Source organism: Myotis nattereri (genome assembly GCF_964212035.1).
Source record: "Myotis nattereri genome assembly, chromosome: 18".
NCBI lineage: Eukaryota > Metazoa > Chordata > Mammalia > Chiroptera > Vespertilionidae > Myotis > Myotis nattereri.
In genome coordinates, this window is record NC_138093.1 from 15,218,027 (window position 1) to 15,243,618 (window position 25,592).

Sequence of the window (25,592 nt, forward strand, 5' to 3'; positions counted from 1 at the left end):
CCGATGAATACAGTTGAAAAATTAACTTTAAACACACCGGTGCGGCGGGAAGCCTGGGACAACAGCTCTCCACCCGGTTGGCGCGGCTTTGTGCGGCGCCCGGCGGGACGTCAGCGCCCGGCGCGGTGGGAGGGGCGGGGAAGCCCTCCCGCCGCCGCTGGAGAACGCGCGGGTATCTAGGTGGGCGGCCTCCAAACTTCAACCCTGGAGTTGCCAGGCAACAGCCTTTAGTTCAGTTGCTGGGATACGCGTTACCATGGCGACAGCTCCGCGCCGTGCAGTCGGAGTATTTAAAGAGCAAGCGCGCACAACGCCGGCGTCAGAAAGCGGCCTTCCGGGATACCGGTGTCGTCCCTTCGGCCTTCTCCCTCTCCCCCCACCTCCCCTTCCCGTCCCCGTCCCCCTCTTCCGGCCGCCAAGTCCCTCTGGCCTCCCAGGTGAACTCAACTTCCCAGAGCGCTCCGGGTCCTTGGGCTGGTCCCGCTTTAAGCGGTGGGGAGCGGGATCCCGGGCCCCGGGCGGGCGGGAGGGACGGGACGCGGTGCAGTGTTGTTCTTTCCCCCGCCAATATTGCACTCGTCCCGGCCTCCGGCCCTCCCGGCCCCCCGGCCCCCCGTTCACCCCGAGCGGGGCAGCCCCAGCCCTCCTGGCTCTCGATCCTGACCGATCTATTGACTGGAGTGTCGCTGCTGCCATCGTAAGTAAGTGGGGCTGGGAGAACTTTAACCACCCTCTGACCAGCACCTTATCCTTCACCTACCCCAGCCCCATCCTTCCCCTAACCCTCACCCAGCACCTGCCTCACCGTGCCCCAAGCTCAGCCAAACTTCCTCTAACTTCCATCCTACCAGCCCGCTCCCTTACCCTTCTCGGGATCCTTTTTCATTGGTCACTACCCCGGAAAATCCCTAAAATAAGCAACTGCACTGGCTTAGAAAACAACTGGAACTTTATGGTAATATGCTCTTATCTTTCCTGGGGTTAGCGCCTGAGAAATGCCCCTTGAAAACTTCCCATCTCAACAGTCACCACTCCTCTGGGGCTGAACTCCTGATGGTGCCAGAGGAGGGTGTGTGTTTTGTTTGGCTGAGGGGCTGTAGATTAGACCCGGGGGCTACTGGGATGGATCCCAAGGCCAAAGGGTCTAAAATCAGGATTTTGAATCTGGTAGCCACCTCTTCACACTCTTCCAAGGAGCAGCTGCCTCCGGAATGGCTCAAAGTCCTCGGGAACTGTGTCTGAGGAAGGAGAAACGATTCAAGTCAAGGATGTGACTCTCCCATGAGGGCACGAGAGGTCAGGCTGATAGGGGTAGAGAGCCTCACCATTGCATCGGTACTGGAGATTGGACCAAATGATGTTTTCTTGGGAGAAGCAGAATACACCAAGACGCCCCCCTCGCATGGATGTGTCAATGATCACCCCAGAATCCGCCACTAGCTGGGGACCCTCATAGAGCTTCACTCTGTCCAGGATAGGGGTTTCCGTTGGTGCCAGGGTACCAGCGGGCACTGTGCCACTCTGCTGGGGCCCTGCTCATCCCCAACCCCCCTTAGCTTAGCTCACCAGGCCTGAGAGAAGGAAGGAAAGGGGAGGGAAGGGGGTGCTTTTCTCAGGCCTGGGGCCCCTGGCTCTTTGTCCAGCCCCCTTTGCATCTCAAAGCACCAGCCGCATTCCAAGCGAGGATTGGGTTGCCATGACGATGAACACAATGGGCTGGGGGGTGAAGTCACCCGCTTCCCAGGCTCTGGTCCACCCCTCCCTTATCCCTTGCCCTGGCGCCCCACAGCCCCAGGAACCTTAAAGGGAAACCAACCCCAGTGTCTGAACTCTGGGCTCTTGGCCATTTCCTCTCCCTTCCCTGTCATCCCCACCAACTAGGAAATGCAAAGTCGTGGACAAAGTGCTGAACTAAGAGGCCTCAGCCCTGCTCTGAAGAGCTGTGAAGTCTGGGGCTTGGTTTGCACGTCTGTCAATGATGGTCCCTTCCAGGCCAGACCCCTTGAGGCAGCTTCTGGGCTGTCCCACCCAGTGAAAGGGCTGGATATGATGTCCCTCTCCGCAGACTGGCCTGGGCTTGGAGGCTCCCAGAGGTGCCCTTGTTTTACTGAGTGGAAATGGAGCACAGAAAAGGAAGGACTTGCCCAACATTGCCAATATGTCATCAGCTCTAGAGCCCAGGCCGCCTGATGCTAGGAAGCAAGCAGGGCTGAGGCGCGTGTCTGTGGTGAAAGAGGATGGAGAGAAGTGGGCCCAGTCTGGGCCCATGGCACCAAGGCACTGAGCAGAGAGGTCACTGGTGAGTCCCAGCGAAAAGGGAAGGAAAGGCTGAGCCTGGGGTCCCTCAGGAGGCAGCCTGTCCCCTCACCGAATGTAGCCAACTTGAGGCCGGTGCAGCAGCTGCCAGCGGTAGGAGGTCTTGTCACGCCAGCCCACATTTCGTGGGTCAGTCCACAGCAGGCGTACCTGATCAGGGGTGTGGCCAGTATGCCACAAGGCATTCCGGAGGTGCTCACCTGGGCCAGACACTGAAGTCACTGCCTGAAGGGCATTGGCAAAGACAGTGGGTCAACCGCAGGAACCAAATGAGGGCAGAGACAACAGGTTGGTAAGTACAGGTGGGAAAGGAAGTCCAGGTGGTCAGGAGAATGTTCTGGAGCCCCGGGGAGCCAACCTCCAGACCCAATGTCTGAGTAAGAGGGTTCCCACTCAGGTAGGGGGAGAGGTTTTGGGAAAGGGTCCTGGATTGGGGAATCTGGGCAGCTGTGGGACCTTGAGCTGCAGCCCAGGCTGGGCAACAGCCCGGAAAGGTGTGGCCTGCCAGTAGGTCTGCTCCGTCTGCTTCCACATGACCACGTAGAAGCGGCCACTGTCCTGGTAGCTGAAGAGGAAGCCTGCGTAGTCATCATCGGTCACGGTGTTCACATGGAAGGTGCCTTCAAAGTCCACACCGTTGAAGGCGGTGTATCCTGGGGGTGGGGGTGGGATCAAGATCAGCGCAGCAGAGCTACTAGTGGCCCACTGTGCACTGGGGGTGGGAAGGGATGCCTGCTGTCTGTGTGGCCAGCTTGTCCCCACCCTCTGCCCCTGTCAGATTCCTCTATTTGGAAGGCATTGAACTGGGTATCCCTCACGTACCAACTGCCAGGCCAGGGTCACTGTTCATGGTCTGAACGATTTCCATGCCCTGGTGATGGGCAATAAAGAAGAAAGACCTGATCCAGGTGCACTGCCCACCTAGGCCCTGCCTGGGAGTTTGGTCTGACAGCGCCCACCCAGCCCACTGCCCTAGTACCTGGTTGAGCACGACCCAGTTTGGATCAATCTGAGCATCCCCTTCAGGGTCCAAGACGACGGTCTGATAGGCCCGAAAATCTGTGAGTGTTACCTCTGCACTTTCAGGGCACACATCCAGGGGGTCGACCACCGCATCATTGTCAAAGTCATCCTCACACACATCGCCAATGCCATTGCCTGGGAAGAGTGGGGCGAGGCACTCAGGAATGCCGTGGCCACTGCCACCAGCTAACACTACTACCCCTTGGGCCTTGCATTCTTTTCTTTCTTTCTTTTTAATATATCTTTATTGATTTCAGAGAGGAAGGGAGAGAAGAGAGAGAGATGGAAACTTCAGTGATGAGAGAGACTCACTGATCGGCTGCCTCCTTCATGCCCCCCACTGGGGATCAAGCCCGCAGCCCAGGCATGTGCCCTTGACCAGGATTGAACCTGGGACCTTGCATTTCTCAGGCCAAAGCTCTATCCACTGAGCCAAACCAGCTAGGGTGGGTCTTGCATTCTTGACCTCTCTCCCCACCCTGCCCTTTCTAACTCCCCAGCAAGTCTACCACCTCTCCATGAGCAAAGCCCACACGAGTCCAATCCTCTGGGACCCTAGCCTTACCATCTGAGTCCTTCTGATTGGGGTTGGGTACCAGGCGACAGTTATCAGGACCAGGAGGCACATAATCTGGGACACCATCATTGTCATCGTCCCCGTCACACTCATCTCCAAGCCCGTCATTGTCTGAGTCCAGCTGGGAACTATTGGGTAGCTGTGGGCAGTTGTCTTTGGTGTCCTGATGTCCATCGCCATCGCTGCCCAGAAGAACAGGCACCAGATAAAAGCTCTAAAGGTACCACATCCTTCCCGTGTCACCTGCTTAGGAGTCTCTCTGAGGTATGAGGTATACCCTCTGTTCAACCAGACCCCTTACAGTCAGCCAGGTGAGGTGAAGGTCCAGAAGTAGAAATGGAGGACAGACTACAGGAATAACTTCCTGTTCAACAGTAGTGGAGAATTAGGGCTAGACCATAGAATTGAGAATATACTAGAGAGAAATTAAGTATCCCCTGTAAGATCTTTTATCTCTTGGCCAAAACCCTACCTGTCTTCATTGGTGTCACAGACATCCCCCACCAGGTCACTGTCTGCATCTGTCTGAGAGAGGGAACTGCTCTCACCATCTCCTCTTGGTAACTGAAGAGGGTGACCTGACCACTTCCTATCACCCATCAGTCCGCCCACCCCTTCCCTGCCCTCTCCATTCCCTGTACCTGGGTAGGATTGCTCATTTCAGGGCAGCTGTCACAAGCATCTCCCACACCATCCTCATCCCTATCTGTCTGTAGGGGGTTGGGGACTTTAGGGCAATTGTCCAGTCCATTGGGGATGCCTAGAAGACATGGGGATAGCAAAAGGTTGTCACTCTCGTAGGCTGGCGAAAGTCCTGAGCTCTGTCTCCCATCCAGAGGATAGCTAGTCAGGAAATCTGCCTGTACCTTTCTCACCCTCTTGCCTGCTCTCTCCCTGCCTAACCTTATATACCCTACCTTACATTCCCATTGACGTCTGCCATAGGAAGTTACCCAGGCTAACTTTCATAAGACCCTCCCCCAATTCTCAGACTTCCTACTCTCTGTTTCATTCCCACTGTATCCAAATTCTTACAGGTCTCCCACCCCCTCAGCCCAGGCCTGCACCATCCCCATCCACGTCGTTGTCACAGGCATCCCCTTCCCCGTTGCCATCTGTGTCCTTCTGGTCATTGTTGGGGACATTGGGGCAGTTGTCACAGGCGTCACCAAATGAATCTGTATCTGAGTTTTGCTGGTCCTTGTTGGGGAACAGCCGGCAGTTGTCCTGGGTGGAAAGGAAAGAGTCAGGCCTCCCTCAAACCACTGGCCACCTAGCACCCACCATGTCCCTGTGCCCTTGTCTACGATCACCAACCCTGTGGTGGTCCACCTGCTTGGTGCAGTCCCACCCACCCAACCTCTAGGTGGTCCACCTTGTCCTAGGCACCAGGCTGGGCCTCCCTCATTGGTAGTACTAGAGCCCTTCCTGCAGAGCTGCCAGGGGGCAGGGTTATGGGACCAGGCGACAGAGGCAGGGAGGAAAGTACAGACTAGGAGGAACAGAATGTCTGGGAGCCACCTCAACGTTCTTGATCCCGTCCCCATCAGCATCATCATCACACTGGTCCCCCACGCCATCATTATCAGCATCTTCCTGCCCAGAGTTAGGTGTCAAAAGGCAGTTGTCCTAGAGGTCAGGGAGGAGATGGATGGACGAGTTCTGGCCTGCCCCAGCCTGGGGCGCCCACCCTGCTCACGCGCCCGCTGGCAGCTGCAGCTGCACCTGCTTGCAGTGCTTGTTGTTGTCCATGCAGGGCAGCGCCTGATCTGGGTAGCCATCGATGTCAGTGTCTGGCCCACACACGTTCCCGTTCCCGGCCCAGCCCACGTTACACTGGGACAACACAAAGGGTGGGAGTTAGCCGTCGGCTGGCTGCCCCAAGCCCACCTTCTTCCCTGCTTCAAGCTCTATTCTCATCACCCAGTTCCGGGGCCCAGGCCACTTCCCTTTCCCATGAAGGTCCTCATCCCAACCCTAAGCGTGTCCACTAGCCCTGTCCCATCCCCCTTCTGCGCCTCAGGCCAGCTCACCGAGCAGGATACTGCACCGTTGCGTTCGAAGAGGCAGTGCGCGTGGACGTGGCAGGGGCTGTGGGCTGGGCTGTGGCAGGTCCGAGCTGGAAAGCAGCCCTGGCTTTGGTTGCCCAGGAAGCCCAGGCGACAGGGACCACACTTGAAAGAGCCCTAAGAGAAGGGAAACAGTCTCAGAAAGAGGGCCCGCCTACCAGGCACCCAGGATGAGCACAATGCCACCTGAGGCGTGTAGGACGGCACTCACTGTATGTCAGGGCTATCAATGACCTCGGGTTCTCCTGACAACCTTTCTAGGTCGATAACAGCCCCACTTTTCAAGCAAGGAACGTGAGGCTCAGAAAAGGTACATAACTGGCTAAAGGTCACAGCTAGTAAGGGGCAAAACCGGGTCCATGAAGAACACCAACTATGTGTAGTGCCCTGGGGGAAAGAGGAGGGGAAGCAGGAAGTCTGAGAGGGGGTTGCACATTCCCACCACCGCAGGCACACTCAGGGCACCCAGCTCACCACTGTATTGGTGCAGATGGAGTTTGGGTCACAGCCACCATTGTTCCCGTCATTGCATTCATCAACATCGTTGCAGACCTGAAGGGGCAGACGAGGGGTAGAACCAGACCTGGGGTAGGTCGTCTCAGATACAGGAGAGGGCACTGGCGTGAACACTGACAGGAAGCCCAGACCCAAAACCAACGCAAGGCCAGCAGATGAGTCAGTAGCCTCAGCCCCTTTATCCCAAGAGCCCCCTGGCCGACCCAGAACCCCCTGGCCCCTGCAAGGCCACGCTCTCTTGTTCACACACTAGCCAAGCTGACCTGTTTGCTGGCCCGGGCATAGTCGATGCCAACACCCGACACCCGTGTGCCTTTGTAGCCCCGAGGACAGGCCTCACAGTGGAAACCAGGCACGGTATTGATGCAGCTGGAGCCCGGGAAACATGGGTCGGCATGAGCACACTGGGGACCGGATGAGAAGGAGGAAGTCAGGCCGCTGCCTGTGATCCTGGGACCCCTGCTCCTGTGTCCCACTGCAGTCCTTCCCACCCAACATCCCTGTGCTCTGAGCCCCACGTCCAGCCTCCCTCTGGGCTCCCTGCCAACTAACCATCTCAAGCTCCCACTCCCCCAACACCTTCCCTGTGTGGTCCTTCAGTCTTTGCCTCAGGCCTTCTATCTTCCTCCTCACACTTCTTTCCTGAACCCCAGGTAATTCTGCTTTAGACCAACATTTCCCCAGCTTCTTGGGCCTCTCCTGACTTCCTCCCCCCGGCTTTCTGTGCCCTTCCCACCTCATTGATGTCAGTGCAGTGGGTGCCATTGCCCTGCAGGCCAGGGGGGCAGGGCCCGCAGCGGTAGCCAGGGTACTCGTACACTTCCATGCAGTCCACGCCTCGGAAGCAGGGACTGGGGCTGCAGTGGGAACGCTGCTCATGGAAGCCTGCGGGGAGGGCACAGTCAGCGCCACCCAGAGTCACCATTCACGTCACCGGAACTGGAGGCCCGCGCCATGGGGCGGGCAGCACAGCGATCCCCCCTGGAGCCCGCCCCTGCGCTCCCACTCACCGCACACCTGACACTCCATGATGGTGTTTCGGATCAGGGACATTTCCTTCACCTGCAGGCACAAGGAGGGGGAGAGTCAGCTCTCAGCATTTCCACCCCACCTCAGAGTCTGCTCCCCTTTGCTGACCGGCTCCAACCTGGTCTCGGATATCGTCCCGCAGCTCCACCAGGATCTGGTTGAAGAGGGTGAGTTGGGTGACCAGTGCCTTGGTTTGCTCCCCTGTCAGGGCCCAGGATGCAGAGAGGCTCAGAAGTGCGACGCCAGCCCTGGTCCCTCTTTGGGTAATAAGCCAGCCCCTGCGACTGCTACCCCCCCCCCCACCTTTAAATCCCACCCTATTCCTGACTGAAGGGGACTTGTTCTCAGGAAGCTGCCAAAGCCGGGGCCTCCTCCGCACGCTCATGCCCTCCCACCGCATCGCGGCCTACTCACCCAGGATGGAGTGAAGAGCGCTGGCCACTAGAGAGAGGAAAACACAATCAGAGGATGGAGTTGTAAAGAGGGGCCTGGCTGGTGAAGAGGAAGAAGGAAAAGGACGGAAACAAAGGGCTGGAGCCGCGGAATAAGGAGAGGGGGTGTCAGATGGTGGAGGTCAGAGGTGACAGGCAGCAACACCGGCTTTTACACAGGTGAGGGGCCCTCTAAGGGAGTTGCCTCAGACAGTCAGAACCCAGATCTCTGATTCCCAGGCATGGGAGTGGCAGAAGGGCTCCGAGGGAGGTAACCCAAGGCAGGGCCAGGGCCACAATATATGCCATCTCCTCCCTCCCAAGCTTCTCCCTCAAGAGCACTGCCTTTGAACTATGTGGAAGATGTGGGTGTTTTATTTAGGCAAGAGCCTCTGAACATCCCTGTCAGACCAGGCAGATGGGCAGTGCTCAGAGAAACCTCTGGTAGGTGACGGCACCAATGGGAGCTAAAAATAGACCAGGACCCTTATCTCACTCAAAACCAAGACCGAGCAGTTAACATTCTATTCTTCTATGACCTGAACTGGGAGATTTTTTAACCCACACCTTTTGGTATGGCTTTGTCATTTGGAGATCAGTCAGAGGTGAAGGAGATTTGGGGTAACAGCGCCAGAGCCCCATGAATAGGTGAACCAAGGAATGAATGTTAAAGGGAGGTCAAAAGGATTTGAGTCACCAGACGACAGAACGTGCTCTGGGGTCCAGGGTGTCAGCTGGTGGAAGTCACTGTTACCTGCACTGTGGATGGACTCGTCCCCCTGGAACGGACACTCACTCAAGGCTCCGACCCGGGCCATGGACCCGCCTAGAATCATCTTCATAGACTCCACGAAGCCCTGCGGGGAGGAGCAGAACCAGGCGGGAGGACCTACCAACTCCTCGCACTGGTGCAAACTGTTTCCACAGGGACTCTGGGGTCCTCCTCCCCTCCTCCTCACCTGCATCCTCAAGTAAGCCTTCTGTCCGGTCCGAATCTCCAGCCCATTGACCTCCGCTGGAGGAATGGGGGCCAAGGCCGGGAGACCAGCATGCTGATCGCCCAGTTTGCAGTCCACATAGAGCTGCAGAGCAGGGCTGGGGCGGGATGGGCCTCGGAGTCGCAGGAGAGCTGTGTGTGTGCGCCCGTCGGCCAGGCCTGCTTGCTGTAGGTTCACTGCATGGACTTTGCCATCCTCCCGCTGGTACCGCACCAGCACTGCCCAGGAGGGGAGGTCAGTATGGGCACTGTCCCCCAGCCCCTGTCTCCCCATTGAGCCTTGGATCAACTCTTCAGGATGCCACATCTCTAGTCTCTATGATCCCTTACTCAGCTATGCATCTGTCAACACCTTGCATGTATGTTTTTTTAAATTGGTTCAAAGACTAGGAGTTTCTTAGTCTTCAGTGGCATCAGATCACTCTATCCCCTGCAAGGTGACAGCTGGTTCCGTACCCACTAAACTACCCCAAGAATGTGAGGGACCTCTCCATACCCCTGCTGCAGGAATGTCATGCCTTCCCCCTCCCCGCAAGCATCCCGAGTACAACATTCCATCCCGACAAAGACCAGCCCTTTTCCTGTTGTTTGGGTACCTGGCCTTCTGGGGTACCTCCTAAGTACCCCATACCAGGTGGCCCTGGTGCCTGGGCACGGCCTGATAGTCCAAGGTCCCCAGTGGGACCCAAGTGAAATTAAGAGGGCTACGGGAGTGGGGGTCAGGGAGAGTGCTCAGGGGGTCGCTGCTGCAGGAAAGGAGATGCCCACCAGTCACCTTTGTTTATCTTGCCCACAACAGAGGCCTCCAGCCATCGTGTGTTGTCTTGGCGAGAGTAGAGGCCAAAGAGGACGCCACCCTGTTTAGGAGGCAGGCGGAAGGTGGAGAGGAGGTAGATGTCCCCAGCAGTGAGCAGGGCTGTCCGGATCTTCTCTGCCACAGCGACCATCTGCCGGGACTCGCCCACAGTCAGCAGGTCGATCACTGGCCAGGCAGGGATGATCAAGGTCAGAGAATGGGGTTAGAAGATGCTACATCCTGCCCAAGTCCCTGAGCCCTCAGGGGTGGGGCATCCTTCATCACTCCGCCTCCCCTCCCCACCCCACCCCCAGACAGTGTTAGTCACCTCAAAATGCAACCCTTGCTGCTATCAGAGGACAAGATGTTATTCCTCCCTTCCCTCCAACACTGCCTACGGCCGCTCTCTGGGAATCCACAGGGCTGAGGCTCATTGGGAAACACAGAAACAGTGTCCCACAAATCTGAGACCTCTCCACCAGGTGGCGCAAGGGAGTCGCTGCTGATTCCGGGCAGGAGTAGCACCTGGTGCCCACAGCACGGAAATTGGAAGGCAGTTTCTCTTACACAGCGGGCTCTGGCGCACGCCACACCCCAATGCCCCTCCTCCCACCCCGGGGGCTCAGCACACTCGCTCCGGATGAGAACAGCTGCCCGCTGAGGGATCTGACCCTCCCACTGTCTGGCTCTCTCCCTGGAGAATGTAGGACCCAGCTCCTTTGCCTCCTGTGTTCTGGCCAATCTGTGGTTTCCCTCCCAGCCAGTGAAGAATCTGTGCCTGTGTCATCTGCCTCAGCTACCTCTCCCACACCCACAGGCCCATCCCACCCCAGACCTCCGGGGGAGCCCAGACCTCTGGGTCCCCACCCCCACCCTGTCCTGGGGCAGCCGGCCGCCTAGGGGACCAAGAAGCCTAGGGGACCACAGTGCACCCACCTTCACGCTGCTCTCCTAGACCCTGGGGTGCCTGGGGATGCTCAGACACCAATCCAGCCAGGCAGCCCTAGCATCCTGCTCCCGAGTCCCCTGCCCTGGCTTCCTGCTGCCTCTGGCCAGTGCCCACTCACCTACCACCCTCTGGTGTCCACTCCTTCCCACGGGGCCAAAACGCACCATGTCTTCGCCCTGGCTCCATTTCAGGGCTCTCCCCTTCTCCCCTGGCCCACATGTTCCTCGCTACTAGGCTGAGGGCAAATGGGGAGGCGGCGGGAGGCCGAAGAGGATGGAGACAGGCTTACCCTGCAGGTCCTGACTGGCAGATGCCAGAGTGCAAAGGAGCAGAAGAGCCAGGGCCCCCCGAAGTTCCTGTGTCTCCATGCCGCTCGGCCGGCTCGCTATCCCTGGCGGGCCGGCGGCTGGGAGGGGAAAAGGCTAGGCGGAGGGAGCAGGGGGGGTGGGGGGCGGAGGGACTGGAAGGGGGAGTTGCGGGGGGGGGGCAGCAGGCGGGCGAGGGGGGGCTGAAACAAAGAGCTGCCAATCACCCGGGAGGCATCCCCAGCTCCAGGAGCCCGGGCCCCGGGGCAGGGCCCTGGAGGCCTCCCGTCTCCGGCCACTCCTTCGCGGCCCGCTCATCTTGCTGGCTGCCTCCCTCTCTCCTGGCAGCTCCGTGTTGGGGGCCACCACCACATGCTACCGTTTTCTGGAAACCCCTGGCAGGGCAGCGCCGACAGGGCATTCCTCCGCAGCTGGCATGAAAGCAGCCAAGGGAGCGGTGGAACCAGCGCCGGTGCCCAGGGCATGCCCACGGGGCAGGGATGCTCTGCTCGGACAGGGCGAGTGCTCTTTACTAGAGGGAAGGTCCCCCGACACGTGCCTGCACCTCCATTTCCCCTCGTTCCTGGGAAGACCTGGGAGCCTCCAGTAGGAGCTGGAGGGAAAACCTAAAACGGCGGTCAGCGAGGTCGGAGTGAAGACGTCAGGAGAGGAGGGAGGGACGTGAGAGGCGGGTGGACAGGGAGCGCGGGGCCGGACTGGGCCCACCGAGGGTCCCGGCTGACAGGCCACGACCCGGAAGGAGCGAGGGGGCGCCGGTTACCCAGGCAACCGCCCGCGAGCCCCTCCTCCCCTCCCCCACCCGGGCCCGAGCTCGGCCTCGTTCCGGCGGCCGCCACCGCCCCTGTTTTGTTTCCATGGCGACAGGCGGCGCGGGGCCGGCTCCAAGCATAACGCGCTGTGGAAAACATGCGCCTCGGGGGATCCCCCCCGCAGCCCCGGCTCCGGGCCGAGGCCTGAGGGGCCCTCGAGCCGGCCAGGTCACGTGTAGGCCTGCGAGACGCCCCGGGGCCGGCCCAAGCGCTCGAGACCCCTTGCTCCCGGGCCTGGCGCTCCTTCGGGGGTTCGGGGAGCCCCTCGGCCGAGCCTTCCCGACTCTCCGAGGCGCGCCAGGTGGAGAGCCCTTCCCCCAACTTTGGGAGCCGCCTCGACATCTCCCCAGAGGCCCTCAGCTCCGCCCCCGCCGCCCGGGCCGCGAGGAGCCGCACCTCCCGCGGAGCCACCCTCAGCCCTCGGCCTCCTGCGACCCGGGCGGCGGCGGCGGCGGCGGCGGGGGGCGGGCCGAGCGCGGGGGGAGGTGCTTCCGGGACAGAGGGCGGGCAAGATGGCGGCGCCCATGGAGCTGTTCTGCTGGTCGGGGGGCTGGGGGCTGCCTTCCGTGGACCTGGACAGCCTGGCGGTACTGGTGAGGGCGGTGCCGCGCCCTGGAGGGCGAGGGAGGGGCTCTGGCCAGCCGATCGCCCGGATTTTGCCGGGGCTCCTCCGCACGAGCCCAGTGGGAGACCGAGGCGGTCGAAGGGCGTGCCCGTCCGCTGTGGGCGCAGCGCCCCGCGCCTTAGCCCCGGGGTTCGTGTAGCCACGGAGAGGCCGGGCCGAGGGCTCGGGGAATGGTCTCGCCCCCGCCCAGCCGCTGGCCGGACGTGTGACCTTGGGGCGATCACTTCTCGGGGCGGTTTCTTCCTTCCCGTCTTCGCTGGAGCGGGACAGCCTCCCGGTCCTCAGGCCTGGCGTTCCTGGCTTCGCCGCCTCCTCTTCCTCCCTCTCCCCCTCCTCCTCCTCCTCCTCCTCCCTCCACAGCACCTACTGCGCTTACTGTTCCTTGAACCAAAAGGCCCCCAGCCGGGCTCCGTGGAAAGAGCTGTGGCGTCAGGCTCGTCCGTGTCACTCCTTCGCCCCTTCATCGAGTCAGCGTGTACGAGGCCCCTTCCCAGTGCGAACACTGGCAGCAAAAACAAGTCAGGCCTGGTCCCCGCCTGGGGCTGCTTATAGGAAGGCGGACATGTCAGCAACCCGTGTAATAAAATGACCAGGTGCCGAGGGCAGGGCAAGGACAGCCTCAGAGGCTGCCCGTTAGTCAGAGCGCGGACCTGCGGACCGAAGGGTCTCGGGTTCAGTTGGGGAGGCAACCAGCCGGTGTCTCTCTCACATCGATGTTTCTCTCTCTCTCTCTCTCTCTCTCTCTCTCTCTCTCTCTCTCTCTCCCTCCCTCCCACGCTCTCTAAAAATCAATGCTGGGGTGGGGTGGGGTGGGAATATCCTTGGATGAGAATTAACAACAAAAAAGTGCATGGCCAGTTTTTCCAAGAAAAGGGTGGTACTGGTTAGAACAACCTTCTGAGGATAACTGTTCCCCAGGTAGATTGTAGGAGAGGAGATGGAAGGCTTTTCCTAGCTCACTGGTAATCGTGGATACATCCGTAATCTCCGAGCCCTGTGTTGCCCATTGTGAAGTAGTGTCCTCCTGTGTGTGTGTGTGTGTGTGTGTGTGTGCGTGTGTGTGCGTGAAGTGCTAAACATAGATCATAGCATAAGAGGTACTCAATACATGTTTTCTCTTCTTGACCCCTCTGTGGGGGCCATGTCCTGGCCCCTCTGCCTTCTGCTTCCTCCCTGCAGACCTATGCCAGATTTACTGGGGCCCCGCTCAAGGTGCACAAGATCAGCAACCCCTGGCGGAGCCCTTCAGGTACCCAGTGTCCCCGGGCGGGGGGAGAAGCAGAAGTCAGACAGGAATGTGGTCCAAATACGAATGGACAGACAGCTAAGGGTCTGGCGGGCGTCCTTCTTTCTCAATGTCAGGAACGCTGCCCGCCCTCCGGACCAGTCACGGAGAGGTCATCTCAGTACCACACAAGATCATCACCCACCTTCGAAAAGAGGTAGGTGGCTTGGCCAGGGGAACTGCTAGTGAGAAAAGTTCAGTCCGTGCAGTGCAACACACATTTACCGAGCCCCAGGTATATGCCAGGCGCGAGGCAGGGGACCCAGAGCTTCAAGGCGCACGGTGTGATGGGGTCGGGGGTGGGGGACACAGTGTTGGTGTGATGCAGTAAGTAGTAGGCCGGAGGGTACGCTGGGGCACTTTGGGGGCATCTGGAGGCACAGAGCCTTCTGCCTGCTGGGCAGAGAGAGAGATGAACAGGCTGATGACACAAGGAAGGGAAAGGAGACTAGAAGAGAGCCGTTGGCTCAGGTGAGACCCTCAAAAGTGCGACCAGAGAGGGACTTCTAAGGGCCATCGCCCGTTTTTCAGGGAGTAGGTCAGCGGGATATGGGACTCGGGATGGACAAGGATTAGAGCCAGGGTGGGAAGTTGGAAGAGTATTACACGAAGAATGGGGAGGCCTAAGCTATGCCCCCACTCTCTCCTTGACCAAGTGACCTGTGGCAAGTCGCTTAATGTCTCAGGGCCCTAAGCTCCTTATTTGTTTTTTTTATCTTTATTGTTGAAAGGATTACATTTGTCCCCTTACCCCCCCCCCCCATTCACCCCTTATAGCCTGCCCTGCCCCAGGCCTCCTCCACCCTATCGTCTGTGTCCATGGGTTATGCATATATACATACATGTTCTTTGGTTAATCTCTTCCCACCCACCCCTGCCTTCCCTCTGAAGCTCCTTATCTGTAAAACCAGGGGCTGAGCCAGGATGCTTTTCAAGGGTTCTTTTAATTTTCATGGTCTGATTCAAAAAGGGAATACACGCCCTAGCCGGTTTGGCTCAGTGGATAGAGCATCGGCCTACAGACTGAAAGGTCCCAGGTTCGATTCCAGTTGCAGGCTCGATCCCCAGTGGTGGGCATGCAGGAGGCAGCCAATCAGTGATTCTCTCATCATTGATGTTTCTCTCTCTCTCTCCTTCTCCCTTCCTCTCTGAACTCAAGAAAAATATATTTAAAAAAGCGGGGAGGGAATTCACTGTCAGAAGTGGGACCCTCTTCATTTCTACTTTCCCAGATATTAAGGAGCTGGGGAATTAATGGAGGCTTGAGAGGCATGTAGAGAGGGGATCCAGATAAAAGCCAAAGTTCCTGGCAGGGACTGGGCCACAGCCATGTTTGCTTATGTGTGAGCACACCTTTCCCGTTTTCAGAGTTTTTTCATAACAGCCACATTGAGAGAAAGAGATCAGTACCCCCATTCCACGGGGAAGAAGTGAGGCTCAGAGAGATGTAAGGATCATGCTCAAAGGGTTATTCGGGGACAGAGTTTACTCAAAATGTGGAGGGGGTTGCTAAGCAACAGACACTGGAGCCTAGGAAGATGAGCAGCCGGAGACCTGGGGGTACGGTTGGAATGTGTGGTGGTGGCGCCTGGGCCGTGGAATGAAACAGAGGAAATAGCCAAGAGCTGGGCATTGAGAGAAGCAGCCAGAGGCCCTGGGCCCATGGGTCCAGGAGCGTGCGGATGGCGTTCCTGGTTCCTGAGGCGTGGACGGAGGCCCAGCCTGCCTCTGAGCTCACTCTGTTAGCGCTGCGGTGCCCGGACTGGAGCAGTTACTGTTCGAAAGCTGCTGTCAGCAGGCACGTTGCCACCTTTCCGTGGAAACTCTGGGAGCTGCTCCTGGTTTGCGGCTGGGCCTTCTCTCCTTCCCCAATGGGCTCGAGATCTTGACGGCCAGCAGGCTCCAAGGCCCAGGCCGTCCGCCAACAGTAACAGGCTACTGGCTCTGCCCAGGCCGTGGGGCCTCAGCAGGAAAAACTCCTGACTCTACCTCTGCTACGCTCAGAGGCAGCGAGGGTGGCACCAGACAGGATGCTCCTGAGGGCCCTGCAGTCCCCCGCGTCAGCTCAGCTCACGGTAGGCGTTTCCTCCACAGAAGTTCAATGCTGATTATGATCTGTCTGCCCGGCAAGGGGCAGACACCTTAGCCTTCGTGTCTCTGCTGGAGGAGAAGCTGCTCCCAGTGCTGGTGAGTGTGCCCAGACCTCCCAGGGTTTATGGCCAGCGGGGGAGGGGCCAGGGACACACCCCCTGACCCCTCACCCCCACCCCTCCAGCCCTGGAGCAGCATGGGGATCAGAAGCCCATCCCAACTCAGGCAGGTACACAGGCTCCGGCCTTCCTCTCCCTTCCCATGTACCGTCCAGATCCATACTTTTTGGATAGACGCCAAGAACTATGTGGACGTGACTCGGAAGTGGTACGCGGAGGCTATGCCCTTTCCCCTCAACTTCTTCCTGCCTGGCCGCATGCAGCGGCAGCACATGGAGCGGCTGCAGCTGCTGTGCGGGGAGCACAGGCCTGAGCATGAGGAAGAACTGGAGAAGGAGGTACCTCTGGGATAGGGCGCTGCTGGAGAGAAGCCCCAAGGCCAACGGCCAGGCGTGGGACTGCCTAGGAGGGGGGTGGCACAGTGCCCGCAGCCTCAAGCCTCCCTGTGTCCGCCCTGTAGCTGTACCAAGACGCTCGGGAATGCCTGACCCTCCTCTCTCAGCGCCTGGGCTCTCAGAAATTCTTCTTTGGAGATGCGTGAGTCTGGCTCCAGGGGAGTGAGAGGTGGCTTGGAAGAAGATGCGGGTTTTGATGTAGCTGCAGGCGCTTGGGTGGGCTCAGCGCGGGGCGAGAGGTCCTTGGGACAGACACTGGGTCTGCTGCCAGCGGGGCTTGGAGTTGCCTCAGTGGCCCGGGAGGGTGGGAGGGCCGCCAGGCGCAGGAGTCTGCAGCGCTGTGGGCACTCAATGTGCCCTTTATGCAGCCCTGGGCTAGCGTCCCATTCAGGGCCAGCTGGCGCCACCTAGGGGCCCTCCCCACACCAGACCCACAAAGGTGTGCCCTCGCCTACCCTAGTGGTCCCTGCCGTCCAGAGCCACCTCCCAGGGCCAAGTCTTCCTCTGACTCCATCTCTACTCCCTCGGCCAAAGTCGTCCTCCCCCATCACACCCCTCTCTCTCTGCCCAGCCCCGCCTCCCTGGACGCCTTTGTCTTTAGCTACCTGGCCCTGCTGCTGCAGGTAAAGCTGCCCAGTGGGAAACTGCAGGCCCACCTTCGGGGACTGCATAACCTCTGTGCCTACTGCACCCACATCCTCAGCCTCTACTTCCCCTGGGATGGAGGTAAGGGGCAGATGGATGCGGGGTGGTTGCTGGCCCTGGGGAGAGTGGGCAGGGATCCAGGAACTAGCCTCCCTGCCCACCTTCCTTCCTTATCCCTCAGCTGAGGTGCCACCTCCACGCCAGACACCAGTGAGCCCAGAGACTGAGGAGGAGCCGTACCGGCGCCGGACCCAGGTCCTGTCCGTGTTGGCGGGGCTGGCGGCCATGGTGGGCTACGCCTTGCTCAGTGGCATTGTCTCTGTCCAGCGGGCAACACCGGCCCGGACACCAGGCACCGGGGCCCTGGGCATGGCTGAGGGAGACGAGGAGGAGTGATTTGTCCTCATGCTCCCAGGACTGATTTTTCTACTCTCATGCATTCCAGAGGTCCCTGTGTCTCCCTGTTGTCGATACAGCCAGAAATGGGGTGTCCCCTGAAAATAAACCTGCTCACACTCACTGGGATCAGACCTTCTGTCCTTTAAGGGGCCGTCTGGGTCCTTGCCTTCACGGGTGCGTGGCTGCTCAGCTGCTTGGCCCTGATGACCTTGCTCCTGCAAGGACCCAGTTCTCACCGCCAGGAAAGACAGACAGTCCTCAGGTCTGCGTCCAGCCTTCCCAGCCTCTTCCTTTTCTTGCCCGCCCTCCCCCCATCTTGTGTTTGTACAGACAGTGAGCTCACCCTGGGCCTGGGCCCAGTTTCCACAGGAACCAGCACAGAGAACACACTCACACAAGCTTGTGGGGGGAGCACTGGGGCTTCCCAATCCTCTCCTGAGGAGCCTCCAGCCCCTGGCACCAGCTGGAGGGGAGAGTGTTACCCAAACCACTGCTCCTGGGCTGACGTCACTTAAACTCGCCCAGGCCCTGCTGTCCCCCGTTAGCCACAGACAGCATGTGAGCTGACTCGGTCCCTTTAATGCCCATGTTGAGCCCAGGCCTCTGCTTGGGTATCTGCTCCATCACTGGCGACGCCACAAATAGGTGTGAATGGAGTAGGCAGGTGAGACCGTCTCCAGGAAGCCCAGAGCAGGATCCTTGATGGTGAGAGGCACATCCTTAGAGGAGCTGGGGAGGGAGCAGGAGAGCTGAGTGTCTGATCCTGCCAAACCCACCGCCTGCCCTCAGCCCAGCCCCGGGCCCTGCTGCTGCTCTCACCGGTTTAGCACCACCACAACTGCAGAGCCGTCGGGACGCATCAGTGCCACTGTTTCCAAGTCGTTCTTCTCACTAGCGACCAGCCCCACTCTCTGGGAGCCTTCAGGAATGAACTTGCTGAAGTGGGAACAAGCAGCGTCAGGGACCCCAGCCCAGCCCCTCTGACCTGAGGGTCGCTCCCAGCCACTCGTAACCCAAGAATTCATCCCCCACATCCCTTGCTAAGGCTCTGCCCCAGTTCTCTGGGTCTTGAGCCATGCTGCTGGCATGCCCTCCTTCCTGCCTCCCAGCTCCAGCATCAGCAGCTGGGTTGCCTGTGTCTGATACTGTCCAGTCACTTCCTGCCCAGATGGTGCAAGAGGGACAGGTGTGCCTCTCCCAAGGGTCCCACCCTAAGCACCTTCCTGCTCCTCATGTGGGGTGAGGTAAGCCCAGCACAGGAAATACTAGGCCTGGTGCGGAGCGGGGTGCCTGCCCACCACTCACCTGAAGTGGCCAAGGTGGTAGAACATGGGCTGTTTGTAAAACGTGTCCTTGGCGATGTCCACGATGATGGGACTGTCAACAAAGTTGCGCACCCAATTGGGTCCCCCTTCAGGGTTCAGGGCGAGGTTCCAGTCAGTCCAGCCAACCACGTGGTAGAGGAGGTTCTAGGGCAGGAACAGGGTGGAGACAAAGGCTCGACACTGTGTCCCCAGAGAATGTGGTTAAGGAGGGAGGTGGGCTCCGGTGCCTCAGCCCTGTGACAGGACTCTGTCCAGACATCTAAGGAGAGACTGAGGATGAAGATAACACAAGAGAAGCTGAGAAATCAGGCAGCTCTAACGCTCAAGACCCAAGCATTTGGAGGAAGGGTGACGGGATGTGCAGATCTGAAGGGAATCACGGTATCCCACAACGTGCCCCCAGGAGGGAGCCGGCTGGGGAGCAGGTGGAGCAGAGGGCCGGTCGTCAGTCCTTGGTGAGACTGGGAAGGGCCGGGGGCTGCTTTGTGAGAAGGGAGGCCGGTGGCTCACCGTGATGATGCTGTGGCTGTACTGCATCCCTCGGTCCCAGGAGCCCAGCCGCACACTCTGCTCCCAGAACTTGGAGCCCACACAGGCCTCTGAGGCAAAGAGCATGGTGTCAGGGAACAGGCGGTGTGTCTCCCCCAGGGTGGCTTTTGCTGGAGCCAGAAAGTCCAGGTACCAATGTACAGCGATGCCGTCAACATACTTAGCTGCCTCTGGGTCCGCCAGCACCTGTACAGGGAAGGGGAGGAATATTGGGGAAAGGGAGCCACTGAACCTGGCCCTGCCCGTTCGGAGGGTTCTGGGAGACACCAGGGGACCAGAGAATGGGCAGTGGGATAAACACAACTAGAGGGGGCTGCAGTAACACCATGGGGTCCTGGGGATCCACAAGGGGGCACTATCACCCCAGCACTCCAGGTGTATGTACACCCCCCCCGGCACCTGGCTCCAGCCCAGGGTGCTATAAGAATCAAGAGTTGGGGCAGGCCCAGCCCCCGCCCTCCCACCCCCAGGACAAAACAGGGAGAACAGGTGCCAGCATGGCTCAGTGGTTGAGCGTCAACCTATGAACCAGGAGGTCACGGTTCTATTCCATAGTCAGGGCACATGCCTGGGTTGCAGGCTCGATCCCCAGTGTGGGGCATGCAGGAGGCGGCCAATCAATGATTCTCTCTCACCTTTGATGTTTCTATCTCTCTTCCTCTCTGGAATCAGTAAAAGTTTCTTAAAAAAAAAAAAAAAAGTTGGGGCAGAAAAGGCACTCCATTTGAGAGCCAATCATTTGGATCCTGGATTTGAGGGTCACCGGGGTACCCATGGAGGCCCTGGGCCTTACCACCTCGGCCCAGTGGGGCAAGAGCAAGCGCTGGTCGTCCAGCATGAGCAGACGGACGCCTCGGTGAGTACTGTTGGCCAGGGTGGGACCCAGGTCGCGGGCAATGAAGTCTCGCTGGTGCTCAGGGGTGAACCCCAGGCACTGGAAGGGGTACCCGCTGAAGAGCCCCGCAGAAGGCTCGTTTTCCGCTGTCACTGCCCAGAACTGCAGCTTGTGCTCCGCATAGGCGTCCAGGAACCTGGCAGAGGAAGGGTGTGTGTGACTCTGACCAAGAAAGGGGACCAAGAACCAGAGGACGAGGAGGCTGATGAGGTGGGGAAAACGGGGGGCCCAAGTCAGAAAGGCCCAGAAGAAAGGCCGGTGAGGTGAAGGGAGTCATAGGTAGAGGTGAAACCAGGTGGGGACACAGACCAGGCTGGTGCAGGGCCCATGGCCTTGCTGCTCCCTTACTTGACAAAGTATCTGGCCCAAGTCTGGTGGTAGAGGTCCCCCGGCTGACCCTTGAGTGACCCCCTCCCATTCACTGCCCCATTGGTCTTGAGCCAAGTGGGTGATGTCCAAGGACTGGCGAAGAGGGAGATAGGGCGCTGGGACATCTCTAGGGCTTGGTGGATCAGGGGTATCTAGAAACAAAGGTAGTGCGGAGAGAAACAACCAGAGTTAGAACAGACTGGCCCAACCAGTGCATCAGGCCTGGCCATCAGCCCCCGCCCTCCCACCCCAGGACAAACGGAGAGACTCGGGCCAGGTTCTGTCTCTAAACTTCTCTAGCCTGAAGCTTTCCCAAGCCCGGGCATCAGTGCTGCCAGGGCCTCAGGAAGCCAGAGTGCCCACCTTGAGCTTGACGTCTTCCTCTGGGAGGCTGAAGTTGTGCAACTGGAAGTCGTCAGGGGCGTCGGCATAGGTGTAGATGCGGATGGAGAAGTCACAACTGGCCATGGGTACCCGAATGATGTTGTATTCAATTCCTGCGGTAAAAGACCAAGATCTGGGAGTCTGAGTCAACAGGAGAATGTAGGGCCTGGCCTATCACTTGTCAGCCCTAAATTCAATGGGGCTCCTGGGTTAGGGCCTGTGGAGCCAGGCACCTGGGTGAAACACAGGTCTGAGCCGGAGAATCCCCAAGCACTCGGTGGAAGACGGGTAGGACAATCTTATTTGGGCATTAAGAGAAGACCCAAATGTCAGGGATGGATGGAAGTCAGGGTCAAAGGAAATGTCAAGGTCAGTTGCACTGTCATCTTGTCCCCCTCCTCCTCACCTTCTTCAGAGAAATATGATTTGAGTAGCAGATTCCGGGCAGGGGGTGACAGGGCAAGGATATTCAGAGCAGCAGCATCTGTCATGGCCCCTCCAAATCCCTTTATTTTCTGGAACTTCTGCTCCGGCTGCAGGGTCAGCAACAGCCCTGAGAACACATGCAGGGAATCCAGGGTGTCAGTGCCCCGGGGGGAACCCCAGGAGGACCCCAGCCTGGCTCGGGGGTGAAGGGTGTAGTGGTTACCTGTGCCTGTTTGGTTGGCCTGGATGGTCCCCAGACTCGGCTCCATTCGGCGCCCGCTGCGTGTGCTCTCATAGCGTGTGAAGGTGCCAGGGGCAGGCAGGGTCAGGGGATCAAGGGAGTCGCAGTAGGTGGCATTGCAGACACAGACCACCGAGCTGTAGCCAAAGTTTTTAGGGCTGCAGGGGCGGGCACCTGGGGGGGAGAGAGAGGCAAGGGCTGAAGGATGAAGCTGGGAGAAGCCACACTGTTCAGGAGAGACTGAACACCGGTTCCTAAAATCCTCTCACACCCTGGCCAGCATGGCTCAACAGTTAGAGCGTCGGCCCCTGCACGGAAGGGTCTCAGGTTCGACTCCTGGTCAAGGGCACGTACCTGGGTTACGGGTTCAATCCCTCACCCAAGTTGGGATGCGAGAGGAAGGCAACCAATCGATGTGTCTCACATCAATGTTTCTCTTTCTCCCACCCTCTCTTTCCCTTCCACTTAAAAAAAAAAAAATCAATGGGAAAATTATCCTTGAGTGAGGATTAAAATCCTCTTGCTGTACCTCCACCCAAAAGTATTTGTTGAGCATCTACTGATGTCCACCACAAGTTTGCCAGAAAATTACCAGAGAAGAGAAGTGTTGGGGCTACCTCCCTCCTCCTTAATTTACTCACCTGACGCCCAAGAAACTGCCTGAAGTAGAAGCAATCCCGTGAGTCTGGCAGCCATGATGCCTACCCTGCCCAGGGCCTTGGGACATTCCTGAGAAGAGAATGAGGAGTGGCTGGAAGGCAAGCCCCTCTCCACCCCTCAACTTCTCTCCTGGGCAGCGCTCAGCCACCCCTGGGCACGCTCAGGCTAGTCTCCCACCTTTAAGAGGGATGGAATAGGCCCTCTGCTCGAGCCAGCCCTCCCTCCAAGCCCTCTGTTAGTGACAGGCCCTCCCCGACCAGGACCCTCCTCCTCCCCGACCGGGACCCTCCTCCTCCCCTCCTGCCACCCGTTTCTCCCTCGACCTGTCCCTCCGTAGAAATGCCATGATGGCCTGAGTTCGAGGAGAGTCTGTCATTCATTGAATTCCTGAACCTGATGGCCAGGATTCCAGACGCAGATGAGATCAATGGGGAGCCCTGGCCCACTCACCTCTCTGGAAGGACTTGCAGGCTCCATCCCCAGGTGGGAAGACGGCAGCGTTCGCAGCCTCGGAGGGGACAGAAAGTCCCCTAAATCGAAGCGGAGCTGCAGGTACTCGGGTAGTTACAGACCCGGGATTAGCCTTGGGCATTAATTCCGGCATCACGGAGTAAATGGGTCATGTGATAACTACGGGAGAGTCACATGACACCGGAAGTGAGGCAACTTCACCCATACTTGTAAAGGGCGACAGGTTTCCTCCGGGTTGTTGGTGATTCTGCACCCCGTCACATCCTAGAAGGCATGTGTGGATGACAGCTTAGGGAAGAATCTAAATCAAAGGTCTGAGAGGATTGGGCAGAGGCTCCAGAATCCCAGAGGATGGGAACCATAGTAAGCACATTGCTTTCTTGAGAAAAAATGTTCAAGTAATACTAATGAAGTTGATGCTAATAAAAGGGGGTCACTGCGCAAGATAGTGTAGCCAGAATACTGAGAGATGGGGAAGGCAGCCTTCGTGCTACAGAGGCTTGTGAAGCAGGGAGTCAGACACTACGCAGATAGTCACACGTGAAGACAAACCAGTACCAAGGGACACTCCACGGTAAGGAGTTACCCGGAAGGCTTCCCGGAGGAGGGAGGGCAGGGATCATTAACCAGAGAAGCAGGGAGGGAGGGCCCTGGGCAGGGGAAGGGCATGATCGAAGGGAGGCCTCCCTGGTTTCATCAGCAGGTGCGGGTTGTGAGCAGCCTTTCCCTTCTCACAGGACAGGGAGGCTGTGGAACGCAGTTCAGAAACTGGGAAGTGCTGTGCAAGCCAGGGCAGGGGTCCCCACACTTTCTAAACGGGGGGCCGGTTCACGGTCCCGCAGGCCGCTGGAGGGCCGGACTATAGTTTAAAAAAAAACTACGAACAAATTCCTGTGCACACTGCACTTATCTTATTGTGAAGTAAAACAACAAAACGGGAACAAAGACAATATTTGTATTTGCCTGTGGCCCGCGGCCGTAGTTTGAGGACCCCTGAGCCATAGCCTTAGTGGACACGAGAAGGGGCTTGTCCGTGATGCTGCAACCACATCACACCTGGACCACATCCCAAGTGACTTAGTGGGAGTGACACACACCCTTAGGACCTGACCAACCCCAGCCTCGGAGCCTCTTTCCTAACTAAAACGGAGGCCGCCCACCATCTCAGGGCTATTCCTGGAGTCAGTGAAAGAAGCATGTGTCTGGCGCACAGGAGATGCTCACTAACCGCTCGTTTGCTGTGTCTTTTTAAAACGATCTCAGTGAAGTCTTTCCAGACGCGCCAGGCCGAACGGATCTTTTCTTGTTCCGGTTCCTATAGCGTCAGTAGAGTTTCAGTGAGACCAGCTGGGTTTGAAACTTGGCTCCACCATTTACTGGCTGTTTGACCTTCAATACACGACGTAAGCCTCTGTTTCTCATCTATAAAAGGGGAGTGACAGCTCCTGCCTCACAAAATTGTCGTGAGGTTTCAGTACATAATGCATGTGTATAGTAGGCTGCTGGGCACCGAATACTGTAATCAGTTAAGTCCTCAGAGGGGTCAGTAAAGGAATGTCTTACTCACTCCTTTACTGACACAGAATGGGTACATGCCAAGTTGTTGAACCAAAATGAGCCATCATCACGTCAATATTTGCCCCATCTAGACTTCCTGTTTTTCCAGGAGATGTTGTGTAGGGCTCATTCTTGGGAAGAAGACAGGTGATCCCTGCACCTTACCTCCCTCGAGTTCATTCATTCCACAAATATTTGTCACACATACTATATCTGCCCCTTTCTGCTCTGTTGGATTTAGCCTCCACCTCCCTGTTTCACTCTGTAGTAACAGTGTTTATGAGGCTTTTATTCCTTCTTTTTATACTTCAGTTTAAAAATCTTCCAGAGTTGATACCACCTCGTTTTTTTCTTAATTTTATTCATTGATGTTGAGAGAGAGAGAGAGAGAGAGAGAGAGAGAGAGAGAGAGAAAGAGAGAGAGAGAAATGTGGGAGCAATGAGAGACACAGACACAACACGTTGGTTGGTTGCCTCTCAAACGTGCCCCAGTCGGGGCCAGGATTTGAACCTGCAACCTAGGTCCCTGCCCTTGACTGGAAATCAAACCTGGGACCCTTCAGGTGCAAAGGCTGATGCACTAAGCCCTGAGCCACACTGGCCAGGGCTTCCCTTGGACTTTTATATTTTATTTTCTAAATAAAATTGGTTATAATAAGGGCTAATGCTTACCGAGTACTTATTCTATGGTACTTAGCGTGCATTAGACCTTCACCCCCCACTCACTTCATTCTCGCAAGACAGATATTATTATTTTTCCCATTTTAAAGATGAGAAACCAAAATCTCTAAAAGGTCATTAAATTACCCAAAGTCCCTTGGCTACTCAGTGACAGAAACTGGATTCATATCCAGAGTCCCATGACACACAGCACGCATTTCAAGAGCGCCTCTGGTATGCCAAACGCGATGCTAGGTGCTGGTCATTTTCCAAAGCTGCAGTGTTGGTCTGCAGTGTTTGCTTTGTATTGTTTTAAAATCGTCCCTTTTTAAAAAAATAAATTTTCGCCGAAACTGGTTTGGCTCAGTGGATAGAGCGTCGGCCTGCGGACTGAAGGGTCCCAGGTTCGACTCCGGTCAGGGGCATGTACCTGGGTTGCAGGCATATCCCCAGTGGGGGATGTGCAGGAGGCACCTGGTCGATGTTTCTCTCTCATCGATGTTTCTAACACTCTATCTCTCTCCCTTTCTCTCTGTAAAAAAATCAATAAAATATATTTTTAAAAAAAAATAATAAATTTTATTGATTTTTTAGAGAGGAAGGGAGAGGGATAGAGAGTTAGAAACATCGATAAGAGAGAAACATCGATCAGCTGCTT

The 25,592-nt window shown here is 57.7% G+C and overlaps 3 protein-coding genes across 5 annotated transcripts; 1 reads left to right on the forward strand and 2 right to left on the reverse strand.

Annotated features, from left to right (window-relative positions):
- Window positions 1-931: 931 nt before the first annotated feature.
- On the reverse strand, window positions 932-11,071 carry THBS3 (thrombospondin 3; the record flags this gene model as incomplete). Of its 2 annotated transcripts, XM_081112220.1 has the most annotated exons (23): window positions 932-1,238; window positions 1,326-1,465; window positions 2,369-2,541; window positions 2,773-2,969; window positions 3,139-3,187; window positions 3,296-3,474; window positions 3,905-4,098; window positions 4,389-4,441; window positions 4,558-4,676; window positions 4,984-5,143; window positions 5,438-5,545; window positions 5,642-5,752; window positions 5,950-6,102; window positions 6,460-6,537; window positions 6,765-6,905; window positions 7,238-7,386; window positions 7,512-7,563; window positions 7,649-7,731; window positions 7,945-7,971; window positions 8,716-8,818; window positions 8,921-9,177; window positions 9,734-9,940; window positions 10,993-11,071. In XM_081112220.1, 23 exons carry the CDS (start codon window positions 11,069-11,071, stop codon window positions 1,180-1,182), a joined length of 2,871 nt encoding a protein of 956 aa, XP_080968346.1. In that variant the 3' UTR covers window positions 932-1,179. The 2 variants fall into 2 exon arrangements, with proteins under 2 accessions (XP_080968346.1, XP_080968347.1); XM_081112221.1 differs by lacking the exon at window positions 7,649-7,731 and having other exon boundaries at window positions 933-1,238; window positions 7,519-7,563.
- Window positions 11,072-12,326: 1,255 nt separating this feature from the next.
- On the forward strand, window positions 12,327-17,517 carry MTX1 (metaxin 1). Of its 2 annotated transcripts, none has more exons than XM_081112272.1 (8): window positions 12,327-12,431; window positions 13,643-13,712; window positions 13,826-13,905; window positions 15,843-15,935; window positions 16,114-16,296; window positions 16,419-16,495; window positions 16,925-17,079; window positions 17,180-17,517. In XM_081112272.1, exons 1-8 carry the CDS (start codon window positions 12,351-12,353, stop codon window positions 17,392-17,394), a joined length of 954 nt encoding a protein of 317 aa, XP_080968398.1. In that variant the 5' UTR covers window positions 12,327-12,350; the 3' UTR covers window positions 17,395-17,517. The 2 variants fall into 2 exon arrangements, with proteins under 2 accessions (XP_080968398.1, XP_080968397.1); XM_081112271.1 differs by having other exon boundaries at window positions 12,338-12,425.
- Window positions 17,518-17,956: 439 nt separating this feature from the next.
- GBA1 (glucosylceramidase beta 1) lies at window positions 17,957-24,139 on the reverse strand. Its single transcript, XM_081112251.1, has 12 exons — window positions 23,946-24,139; window positions 22,697-22,981; window positions 22,228-22,315; window positions 21,569-21,760; window positions 21,326-21,472; window positions 20,899-21,032; window positions 20,515-20,687; window positions 20,065-20,302; window positions 19,233-19,457; window positions 18,703-18,866; window positions 18,217-18,333; window positions 17,957-18,126 (listed from the first exon to the last, which is right to left on the reverse strand). The coding sequence occupies exons 2-12, from the start codon at window positions 22,721-22,723 to the stop codon at window positions 18,021-18,023; spliced, it is 1,611 nt and encodes a 536-aa protein (XP_080968377.1). The 5' UTR covers window positions 22,724-22,981; window positions 23,946-24,139; the 3' UTR covers window positions 17,957-18,020.
- Between the last annotated feature and the right edge of the window lie 1,453 nt (window positions 24,140-25,592).